The sequence below is a fragment of the Pseudophryne corroboree genome, chromosome 3 (genome assembly GCF_028390025.1).
Source record: "Pseudophryne corroboree isolate aPseCor3 chromosome 3, aPseCor3.hap2, whole genome shotgun sequence".
Taxonomy (NCBI): Eukaryota; Metazoa; Chordata; class Amphibia; order Anura; family Myobatrachidae; genus Pseudophryne; species Pseudophryne corroboree.
Genome location: NC_086446.1, coordinates 776,289,067 through 776,301,693, shown reverse-complemented (window position 1 = coordinate 776,301,693; position 12,627 = coordinate 776,289,067). Strand labels below are relative to the sequence as shown.

At 48.8% G+C, this 12,627-nt stretch overlaps 1 protein-coding gene across 6 annotated transcripts in view; it reads right to left on the bottom strand.

Annotated features, from left to right (window-relative positions):
- Nucleotides 1-12,627, bottom strand: part of ABLIM1 (actin binding LIM protein 1) — a 235,503-nt gene that overhangs the window by 41,544 nt on the left and 181,332 nt on the right. For 2 of the 6 annotated variants that reach the window (XM_063962540.1, XM_063962541.1), the window contains one exon: nt 11,431-11,577. The exons of 2 other annotated variants lie outside the window; for them this stretch is intronic. In XM_063962540.1, the coding sequence (XP_063818610.1) occupies nt 11,431-11,577 (147 nt within the window). The remainder of the gene's footprint in view (nt 1-11,430; nt 11,578-12,627) is intronic. 2 more of the 6 variants (XM_063962538.1, XM_063962542.1) reach the window with 1 other exon arrangement.

Sequence of the window (12,627 nt, the reverse complement as noted above, 5' to 3'; positions counted from 1 at the left end):
CAAGGTCCTCCTCAGCCAGGGTATCAAACTTGTAGAACTTTGCAAAAGTGTTTGAACCTGACCAAGTAGCCACTCGGCACAGCTGTAATGCCGAGACCCCTCGGGCAGCCGCCCAAGAAGAGCCCACCTTCCTAGTGGAATGGGCCTTAACTGATTTTGGCAGCGGCAATCCAGCCGCAGAATGAGCCTGCTGAATCGTATTACAGATCCAGCGAGCAATAGTTTGCTTTGAAGCAGGAGCACCAAGCTTGTTGGAAGCATACAGGATAAACAAAGATTCTGTTTTCCTGACCCTAGCCGTTCTGGCTACATAAACCTTCAAAGCCCTGACCACATCAAGCAACTCGGAATCCTCCAAGTCAGTAGTAGCCACAGGCACCACAATAGGTTGGTTTATATGAAAGGATGAAACCACTTTTGGCAGAAATTGTGGACGGGTCCGCAATTCTGCTCTATCTGCATGGAAAACCAGATAGGGGCTTTTATGTGACAAAGCTGCTAATTCTGACACACGCCTAGCCGAAGCCAATGCCAATAGCATGACCACCTTCCACGTGAGATATTTCAATTCCACCGTTTTGAGTGGTTCAAACCAGTGGGATTTCAGGAAACTCAACACCACGTTAAGATCCCAAGGTGCCACCGGGGGCACAAAAGGAGGCTGAATACGCAGCACTCCCTTCACAAACGTCTGAACTTCAGGTAGAGAAGCCAGCTCTTTTTGAAAGAAAATGGATAGGGCCGAAATCTGGACCTTAGTGGAACCCAATTTTAGGCCCAAAGTCACTGATGACTGTAGGAAGTGAAGGAAACAGCCCAGCTGGAATTCCTCCGTAAGGGCATTCCTGGCCTCACACCAAGCAACATATTTTCGCCATATACGGTGATAATGTTGAGCTGTCACGTCCTTCCTAGCCTTTATCAGCGTAGGAATGACCTCATCTGGATTTCTTTTTCCGCTAGGATCCGGCGTTCAACCGCCATGCCGTCAAACGCAGCCGCGGTAAGTCTTGGAACAGACAGGGTCCTTGTTGCAACAAGTCCTGTCTTAGAGGAAGAGGCCACGGGTCCTCTGTGAGCATTTCTTGCAGATCTGGATACCAAGTCCTTCTAAACAATGAGTATTGTTCTCACTCCTCTTTTTCTTATGATTCTCAACACCTTGGGTATGAGAGGAAGAGGAGGAAATACATAGACCGATTGGAACACCCACGGTGTCACCAGGGCGTCTACAGCTATCGCCTGAGGGTCTCTTGACCTGGCGCAATATCTCTGTAGTTTCTTGTTGAGGCGGGATGCCATCATGTCCACCTGTGGCAGTTCCCACCGACTTGCAAGCTGTGCGAAGACTTCTTGATGAAGTCACCACTCCCCCGGGTGGAGGTCGTGCCTGCTGAGGAAGTCTGCTTCCCAGTTGTCTACCCCCGGGATGAACACTGCTGACAGTGCGCTTACATGATTCTCCGCCCAGCGAAGAATCCTTGTGGCTTCCGCCATCGCCACCCTGCTCCTTGTGCCGCCTTGTCGGTTTACATGAGCCACAGCGGTGATGTTGTCTGACTGAATCAGAACTGGTTGACCGCGAAGCATGGCCTCTGCTTGACGTAGGGCGTTGTAAATGGCCCTTAGTTCCAGGATGTTGATGTGAAGGCAAGTCTCCTGACTTGACCACAGACCTTGGAAATTTCTTCCCTGTGTGACTGCTCCCCACCCTCGGATGCTTGCATCCGTGGTCACCAGGACCCAGTCCTGAATGCCGAATCTGCAGCCCTCGAGAAGGTGAGCACTCTGCAGCCACCACAGAAGAGACACCCTGGCCCTGGGGGATAGGGTGATTAACCGATGCATCTGAAGATGTGATCCGGACCATTTGTCCAGTAAGTCCCATTGAAAGGTCCTCGCATGGAACCTGCCGAAGGGAATGGCCTCGTACGATGCCACCATCTTTCCCAGGACTCGAGTGCAGTGATGCACTGACACCTGTTTTGGTTTTAATAGGTCCTTGACCAGTGTCATGAGTTCCTGAACCTTCTCTATCGGGAGATAAACCCTTTTCTGGCCTGTGTCCAGAATCATGCCCAGGAAGGACAGACGAGTCGTAGGAACCAACAGCGACTTTGGAATATTCAGAATCCAGCCGTGTTGCCGTAACACTTCCAGAGAACGTGCTACGCTGATCAGCAACTGCTCTCTTGACCTCGCTTTTATGAGGAGATCGTCCAAGTATGGGATAATTGTGACCCCTTGCTTCCGCAGGAGTACCATCATTTCCGCCATTACCTTGGTAAATACTATCGGAGCCGTGGAGAGACCAAACGGCAACGTCTGAAATTGGTAATGACAATCCTGTACCACAAATCTGAGGTACGCCTGATGAGGTGGATAAATGGGGACATGAAGGTATGCATCCTTTATGTCCAGAGACACCATAAAATCCCCCCCTTCCAGGCTTGCAATGACCGCTCTCAGCGATTCCATCTTGAACCGGAACCTTTTTAGGTACACGTTCAGGGATTTTAAATTTAATATGGGTCTGACCGAACCGTCCGGTTTCGGTACCACAAACATGGTCGAATAATAACCCTTTCCTTGCTGAAGGAGGGGAACCTTGACCACCACCTGTTGAAGATACAATTTGTGAATTGCAGTTAACACTATTTCCCTCTCTAAGGGGGAAGCTGGTAGGGCCGACTTGAGGTATCGGTGAGGGGGCATCTCTTCGAATTCCAGCTTGTATCCCTGAGACACAACATCTATTGCCCAGGGATCCAACTGTGAGTGAACCCACTTGTGGCTGAAATTTCGGAGACGCGCCCCCACCGGGCCTAGCTCCGCCTGTGGAGCCCCAGCGTCATGCGGTGGATTTAGTGGAAGCCGGGGAGGACTTCTGTTCCTGGGAACTAGCTGTGTTGTGCAGCTTCTTTCCTCTGCCCCTGCCTCTGGCAAGAAAGGACGCACCTCGGACTTTCTTGTTTTTCTGTGATCGAAGGGACTGCATTTGGTAATACGGTGCTTTCTTAGGTTGTGAGGAAACATATGGAAAAAAATTTGACTTCCCAGCCGTAGCTGTGGAGACCAGATCCGAGAGACCCTCCCCAAATAATTCCTCACCCTTGTAAGGTAAAACCTCCATGTGCCTTTCTAAGTCGGCATCACCTGTCCATTGCCGAGTCCACAGGACCCTTCTGGCAGAAATCGACATAGCATTTATTCTAGAACCTAGTAGGCTAATGTCTCTCTGAGCATCTCTCATATAAAGGACAGCGTCTTTAATATGCCCAAGGGTCATTAATATAGTATCCTTGTCTAAGTTATCAAGTTCCTCAGATAAGGTATCCGTCCATGCTGCTACAGCACTACACACCCAAGCCGACGCGATTGCCGGCCTCAGTAAGGTACCTGAATGTGTATAAATGGACTTCAGGGTAACCTCCTGTTTGCGATCCGCAGCATCTTTGAGGGTAGCCGTATCCTGTGACGGCAGGGCTACCTTCTTGGATAAGCGTGTCAAAGCTTTGTCCACCCTAGGGGATGATTCCCAGCGTAACCTGTCCGTTGGCGGGAAAGGATACGCCATAAGAATCTTTTTGGAAATCTGCAGTTTTTTATCTGGAGATTCCCAAGCCTTTTCACATAACTCATTGAGCTCGTGTGAGGGGGGAAAAGTTACCTGCGGCTTCTTTTCCCCACACATATGAACTCTCCTGTCAGGGACTGGGGTTTCCTCTGTGATGTGCAACACATCCTTAATAGCTATAATCATATAACGGATGGATTTAGCCAATTTTGGCTGTAACTTTGAATCATCGTAATCGACACTGGAGTCAGAATCCATGTTGGTATCCGTGTCAATAATTTGGGATAGTGGGCGCTTCTGAGACCCTGTCGGCCTCTGCGACATAGGATCAGGCATGGGTTGGGACCCTGACTGTCCTGAGGTTTCAGCTTTGTCTAACCGTTTATGCAAGGAATTAAAAGCAGCTTGCGAGCGAACAACTCGGAATGAGGGCCTATGTGAGGTGTGTATGGAGCAATGGCGCACAGCTGCAGTGCTGTGCGTTACCTCATGTGAAGAACGGAGTCTTCTGCCGCCGATTTCGAAGTCTTCTTTGCTTCTCATACTCACCCGGCTTCTGTCTTCCGGCTCTGCGAGGGGGACGGCGGCGCGGCTCTGGGATCGGACGACGAGGGTGAGACCCTGTGTACGATCCCTCTGCAGCTAATGGTGTCCAGTAGCCTAAAAAGCAGGACCTATCTTCAGAGAGTAGGGCTGCTTCTCTCCCCTCTGTCCCACGATGCAGGGAGTCTGTTGCCAGCAGAGCTCCCTGAAAATAAAAAAACCTAACAAAATACTTTCTTACAGCAAGCTCAGGAGAGCTCACTGAACAGCACCCAGCTCGTCCGGGAACAGATTCAAACTGAGGTCTGGAGGAGGGACATAGAGGGAGGAGCCAGAGCACACCAGAATCTAAATTCTTTCTTAAAGTGCCCATGTCTCCTGCGGAGCCCGTCTATTCCCCATGGTCCTTACGGAGTCCCCAGCATCCACTAGGACGTTAGAGAAACCATGTGGACCTTTTGACCTACTACATGTCGACCTAGTGCCCTGTCGACCTAATGCATGTCGACCAATAGTGGTCGACCTAATGACTGTCGACCTAAGTTGTGTCGACCCATACCCTCTGAAACTGCCCTCACAAAAGTCTGCAATGACCTCCTATCTGCTAAATCCAAGAGTCACTACTCTCTGCTTATTCTTCTTGACCTCTCTGCTGCTTTTGACACTGTAGACCACCCTCTCCTCCTACAAATCCTTCACTCCCTTGGTCTGCGTGATACTGCCCTCTCCTGGCTGTCCACCTAGCTCTCTGACCGTTCCTTCTCTGTCTCCTCTCATGGCTCCAGTTCCCTCTCACTTTCAATAACTGTAGGTGTCCCCAAAGGCTCTGTCCTTGGCCCTCTCCTTTTCTCTCTCTATACATCCTCCTTAGGAGATCTGATTAGCTCTTTTGACTTAAGGGCCCCATACACTAGAACGATAATGCCCGATTTAATCCGATTTCGACCTTTCGGGCCGATAAATCGGATGAAAAGTGGTAAATCGGATGTGTTTTACATCTGATCCGATGCGCGTTCCCGTGAGCATCGGATCGGAGCCTCTAGTGCTGCACTCGTGATATGTCGGATCCCGCAGGCATGGCTGGGATCACATACGATACATCGTATGCAAAAGGGCCGCATACGATGTATCATATGTGATCCTGCCGCCCAGAAAGCTGCTGGGCGGTTCAAGGGAAATCGCCTCCGACTTCAGTCTCAGACATATCGTTGTAGTGTATGAGGCCATTTACAATATCATCTCTATGCTGATGACACTCAAATCTTCCTTTCCTCCTCTTCCTCTGACCTCTCCCCTGCTCTCCTCACTCGTATCTCCAACGGCCTCTCTGCTATCTGTTTGGATGTCCCAGCGATTTCTTAAACTTAACATGTCTAAGACTGAGCTGATCATCTTCCCTCCCTCACGCATAACCTCACCTCCTACAATCTCACTATCTATAGATGGCAAGACTATCTCCTCTAGCCCCCAAGTGCGCTGTCTTGGCGTAATCCTTGACTCCTCCCTCTCCTTCACACCACACATTCAGCACCTCTCACAAACCTGTCATTTTCATCTCAAAAACATTTCCAGGATCAGACCCTTTCTCACCCAGGATGCCACTAACTCACTGGTCATCTCCAGACTGGACTACTGTAATCTCCTCCTGACTGGATTTCCTGACACATACATCTCTCCACTCCAATCTGTCCTCAATGCTGCTGCCCGGATCATCTTCCTCACCAAACGCACTACATCGATCTCACCTTTCTGACTAGCCCTTCACTGGCTCCCCTTCCCCTTCAGAATCCATTTCAAGCTTCTCACACTCACAAAGTCCTCACCCACTCCTCTCCCATTTACATCTCTGACCTTGGGGTATATTTACTAAAATTCGTATTTTTCCGAATGAGGTTAAAGTTCAATCACAAATGACATCGAAAGTGTAAAATTGCAACTTTTTGAATTTATTACGACTAATTTACTAAGCTGTCGTATTCTGCATTTTCGTATTTACCGATGTCGATGTCATTCGTATTTTTTGGCAGTGTTTTACGTGAGTGAATTGTAAAACACTGCCGACTTTAACACAATGAATCTCGGCCGGATCTGTGAGATCCGTGCTGGGCTTCATTGTGCACCTTTTCGTAAAAAATAAAACATTGTTAAAATAAAATAAAAAAAATGCGTGGGGTCCCCCCTCCTAAGCAAAACCAGCCTCGGGCTCTTTGAGACGGTCCTGGTTGAAAAAAGATGGGAAAAAAATTGACCGGGGTTCCCCCATATTTAATCAACCAGCACCGGGCTCTGCGCCTGGTCCTGGTTCCAAAAATACGGGGGACAAAAAGCGTAGGGGTCCCCCGTATTTCTGAAACCAGCACCGGGCTCCACTAGCCAGACACATAATGCCACAGCCGGGGGACACTTTTATATTGGTCCCTGCGGCCCTGGCATTACATACCCAACTAGTCACCCCTGGCCGGGGTACCCTGGAGGAGTGGGGGCCCCTTCAATCAAGGGGTCCCCTCCCTCCAGCCACCCAAGGGCCAGGGGTGAAGCCCGAGGCTGTCCCCCCCATCCAAGGGCAGCGGATGGGGGGCTGATAGCCTTTTTGCCAAAATTTGAATATTGGGGGTCATTCCGAGTTGTTAGCTCGCAAACTGCTTTTAGCAGCTTTGCACACGCTAAGCCGCCGCCTACTGGGAGTGAATCTTAGCTTATCAAAATTGCGAACGAAAGATTAGCAGAATTGCGAATAGACACTTCTTAGCAGTTTCTGAGTAGCTCCAGACTTACTCGGCATCTGCGATCAGTTCAGTCAGTTTCGTTCCTGGTTTGACGTCACAAACACACCCAGCGTTCGCCCAGACACTCCTCCGTTTCTCCAGCCACTCCCGCGTTTTTCCCAGAAACGGTAGCGTTTTTTCACACACTCCCATAAAATGGCCAGTTTCCGTCCAGAAACACCCACTTCCTGTCAATCACATTACGATCACCAGAACGAAGAAAAAACCTTGTAATTTCGTGAGTAAAATACCTAACTGCATAGCAAATTTACTTGGCGCAGTCGCACTGCGGACATTGCGCATGCGCATTAGCGACTAATCGCTCTGTTGCGAGAAAAAAATACAGAGCGAACAACTCGGAATGACCCCCATTGTTTTTAGTAGCAGTACTACAAGTCCCAGCAAGCCTCCCCCCGCAAGCTGGTACTTGGAGAACCACAAGTACCAGCATGCGGTGGAAAACCGGGCCCGCTGGTACCTGTAGTACTACTACTAAAAAAATAACCCAATAAAAACACAAGACACACACCTTGAAAGTAAAAGTTTAATTCATACATCCACACCTCCAAACATACATACTTACCTATGTTCACATGAGGGTCGGTCCTCTTCTCCATGTAGAATCCATGGGGTACCTGTGGGAAATATTATACTCACATAATCCAGTGTAGATCGGTCCTCTTCTGTTCTATTTGTAATCCACGTACTTTGCAAAATAAAAAAACGGACACCCGACCACGCACTGAAAGGGGCCCCATGTTTTCACATGGGACCCCTTTCCCCGACTGCCAGGAACCCCCCCTGACTTCTGTCTAAGAGGGTTCCTTCTGCCAATCAGGGAGCGCCACGTCGTGGCACCCTCCTGATTGGCTGTGTGCTCCTGTAGTGTATGTCAGGCAGCACACGGCAGTGATACAATGTAGCGCCTATGCGCTCCATTGTAACCAATGGTGGGAACTTTGTGGTCAGCGGTGAGGTTACTTTCGGTCAACCGCTGACCACAAAGTTCCCACCATTGGTTACAATGGAGCGCATAGGCGCTACATTGTATCACTGCCGTGTGCTGCCTGACATACACTACAGGAGCACACAGCCAATCAGAAGGGTGCCACGACGTGGCGCTCCCTGATTGGCAGAAGGAACCCTCTTAGACAGAAGTCAGGGGGGTTCCTGGCAGTCGGGGAAAGGGGTCCCATGTTGGACTTGTAGTACTGCTACTAAAAACAATATTCAAATTTTGGCAAAAAGGCTATCAGCCCCCCATCCGCCGTCCTTGGATGGGGGGGACAGCCTCGGGCTTCACCCCTGGCCCTTGGGTGGCTGGAGGGGGGGGACCCCTTGATTGAAGGGGCCCCCACTCCTCCAGGGTAACCCGGCCAGGGGTGACTAGTTGGGTATGTAATGCCAGGGCCGCAGGGACCAATATAAAAGTGTCCCCCGGCTGTGGCATTATGTATCAGGGCTCTGCGCCTGGTCCTGGTTCCAAAAATACGGGGGACAAAAAGCGTAGGGGTCCCCCGTATTTTTGGAACCAGGACCAGGCGCAGAGCCCGGTGCTGGTTGATTAAATATGGGGGAACCCCGGTCAATTTTTCCCCCATATTTTTTCAACCAGGACCGGCTCAATGAGCCCGGGGCTGGTTTTGCTTAGGAGGGGGGACCCTACACATTTTTTTTGGGCAAATTTAACACTTTCCCAACCCTTCCCACTGATAAACATGCACGGATCTCATGGATCCGTGCATGCCTATCAGAACACGGTAAAAAAAAGCAGGTCTGTTTTATTTTAGCACTTTTTCACGATTGGTATTTTTTCACGGCAGTGTTTGGCTATTGTCGGCAGTGTTTGTGAATTACACTTTTTAGTAACTGACCGAGTTCTACCAAATTACAGGCGTATTTGACCGATGGTGTATTCATTCGTATTTTTTTTCTTGGACTTCCAAAAAAATACGAATGCCCTCATCACTGCCGTGATTTGAGTTTAATAAATTCCCGAGATGACACTTTGAAGAAAAAACACCATCTCGGTCAAAATCGGGACCTTAGTAAATATACCCCCTTATCTCCCTTTATACTCCTGCCCGTCCTCTTCACTCTGCTAATGCACGCTGCCTCTCCTGTCTTCTGATTACCTCCTCCCACTCCTACCTCCAAGATTTTGCACGTGCTGCTCCCTTTTTCTGGAATTCTTTCCCTCTCCCCCTCAGACTCTCCACCTCTCTACAAAATTCCAAACGGGCTCTCAAGACCCACTTCTTCCCCAAACCCAGCCAAATCTCATCCTAAGCCTTCTGTGGCCCACGCTCACTTTCTACCCCATCTGTGTCACTTCTGTCTGTGTGCCCCTCCCCTTTAGAATGTAAGCTCTCACGAGCAGGGTCCTCTTTCCTCATGTGCTTTTATGTCTCTTACTTAATTTATCTTCTTTTCAATACTTCCTTTGATGGCAATAAATCCTTCGGTTTTCTGCCCCCCTGATAAGTCACTGTCTTCGTGTTTTGCTTATTTGTTTACACTGTAATCGGGCGCTGTGGATCCCATGTGGCGCCATATAAATAAAGGATAATAAAAATAATAATAATTGACAAACTGCTGTTCATTACTGTACTATTTGCAGATTTATTTTTTAATTTGACAAAAACATCAACAAGGCAAACGAAATGTGTTTGACGCACTTGTGGAGTAGGCGTGGTGGAACATGTGGCGAGCTAAACAGATTTTTTGTAAACAGTTTATTAAGGTATTCTTTATTATTCAAAATGAAGAAACTTAATTCCCTTTTAAAAAAAATAAAGTGTTTCGCTAATGCGGACGTGCTGTGCGCTACTCTTTACAAAGTATACACGCCTTCCAAATACATTGTAACAATTATGGGTCTGAGCCACAGCTAAACCAAAAACAGCAAGTAACTGTGCACCTGGGAAAATCATATTGCACTCCGGGAGGAAAACGGGTGGGGGGCAGATGTAACATGTGCAGAGAAAGTTAAGGTGCCCACACACGAGAACAACTGATCAGATGCTGACGGGATGACCACAACGATTTGGTCAAAATCGATCGATATGACACCATACCTTCCCTGCAGGAAGAGGATGAGCTTAACGAGCAGCAGGACCGCGCATCGGATCGTTATGGAACACTGGACGATATGCACTTTTCCGTAACGATTTATCGCTAAGATGCGTCTAAATCGTTCCATTTTCCCTAAAATCGTTATAGTGTCTGGGCATTTAGGAGGGGCGTGTCCAAATTCCAATCTAAACTGCAATGCAAGAATTGCTGGCTACATGCAGAAGCAGACAGTATTTACCCTGCATGCAATAACATAATTAATGTATTTGCACCCCTTGTATTGCAACATGGTTTGTTCCAGATATAAAGTTACTTGCAGAATCAGACACTGTACTAAACCTTGGAGAATGATAAAGTGGACAGAGATAAAGTACCAGCCAATCAGCTCCTAACTGCCAAGTTACAGGCTGTGGGGTATATTCAAATGAAGTCGGATCCATTCCGACAACCCCTATTCAAATCTCATCTCAATTCGACTTTTTCAAGTCGAATTGAGATGAGGGCCCCAGAGGTGGATAGAGGTGGGGGGAGGGGGGGGGGGAGCCGCAGGGAGACCAGCGGGGGACAGGTGCCAGCAGACGGAGATCAGCGCTGCAGGAGGATGTCACACAGCCGTCCGACCTCACGGCGGTGTCCATCCGGCTCCAACAAACGTGATCTCACTTGCTGGAGCTGAGTGGAAGCTGCCGTGAGCGGCGCGGCTGTGTGACATCCTGCTGTAGCGCTGGATCTTCCCTGGCTGCCCGTGGCTGACCCCCCCCATCTCCCTGCGGCTCTCCCCCCTCTCCTGCTCTAATCCCTCATGTCAGTCCGACATGTTTTTATGTCAGACTGAGATGGTCGAAAAGGGGGCAAAATCCTGTCGGTTTTGGCCCCATTTTCGACACAAGTACGTGGATCAGCAGCTATACCGCCGATCCACGTGCTTTTTGACAAGTCGAATTCATTGACTTGTCGAAAAATTTAGGGATTTATTGAATAGGTCGAATCAAGATTCGACCTTAAAAAGTCTAAAACTGCCGTCTTTTCGACAGACGGCAGTTTTCGACTTCAATTGAATATACCCCATATGTTTGAAAAATGACAGTTAGGAGCTGATTGGTTGGTACTTTATCTCTGTCCACTTACGTGGCAACTCCACTCATTGCATTTTTGTACATTATGGACCAGAGATCAGGTCAGGTCACGCACAGACACATGATGAGAGTGGGATCAGTGAGAAGCTATAGATCTATAGATACCACGGTTGGGTGAGAGATGTGACGATGGGACACTAGATTGCAGCCCATCTCTCTTTGCACAGTAAGGTAACACCTCAACAAAGCATCACCTGTTCCCCCGACACCATCGCAGGGTAGCTGGATGGAAGTCTTCCTGATGCCGGTAACAGTAACACCTTCCCACTGTTCCACCTCCTTTCCTAGTGTTTGTGAGAAGAGAGCTGTGTTACGTGGCGCTGGGTTTGCCTACCTATGGCAGCGAGTGAGGGAGGACCTGGCCAGTAGTCGGTCTCAATCTTTGGGACTTCGTTGGGCGCTGGAGCGTGGGCGGCCGGAAACTTGGAGGACTTGATGATATCATCGCAGTTGTTGGTCATTGCTGCCAAGGCAGCTGGATCTGGATAGGATTAGGTTGTAACTTAGCTCTTTGGCTCGGTGGGTAAGTTGTGTCTATGCAATGCAGAACTTCAACGTCAAACTGATGCATCACCTAACAGAGGTCCCGTGCACCAGGACAGTGTGACTCCCTCACCACCAACCAGGATCTCTCCAGCCTGAACATCCTGCTAACATCTTATATGGTCAAAGTAAGGACCTGAGATCCCAGGAGAGAACCAGGTGCAGATGTGGTCTACGGACTTCTACCATCTCTCACATGATAATAACAAAGCTGCCTTCAGATTAGTGCAATCGCACGGCTCACGCCCTATTTCATGGCAGAGACAGATCGTAACGGACGGACATGGAAGATGTGTAAATTCGCATCTGCGCTTGCGCTGTATTCAAAAGCTTGTCATTTGCTCCTGTGAGACTATGCAAGCTGTATGGATCTAGATGCAAACTAGGGGGTGAGCGGAGGCTGCCGGGGAAGGGGTACATTTATTTCCACTCTCTGATGGACACCCCCCCCCCCCCACATTCTTTGATATGTCCATGTGTCATATTTAAATACATGGACATAACCCAAACCAGCTTGACTCCGTCTAACAATGCTTCCAGTGACAGCCAATTGCTAATGGAAGACTGATTTCTCAGACAGTATGCACATTCCTTGCCGGATAATCTTGGAACGGCCTCAAAATTATGGACAAGATGTCAGTCCAGCAAATATTTGTATTGTCTGACACTCAAAGCTGTTTCTCATTTCTACTAAACATATTTCTTACTGGGATGAGGCCTCGCCCAGGGCAGCAAGTAAACATTTTACCTCAGAGACCAGTACATCGGCCAGTAACCATATACTGTCCTATACATCTGCAGTCTACAAATCTCGCACTGTCCGGGCCCCGCTGTAGGTACTGACCCCCCCTTTGTTTTGTAAAATCATTCTGCAGCTTATTAGAATAGTACTAATCAGTAGGGATCGGTAAAACAAGCCCTTATTCTCGCTACGACTTCAGTAACATAGGGGGAGATGTATCAAACTAGGAGAGAGATAAAAGTGCAG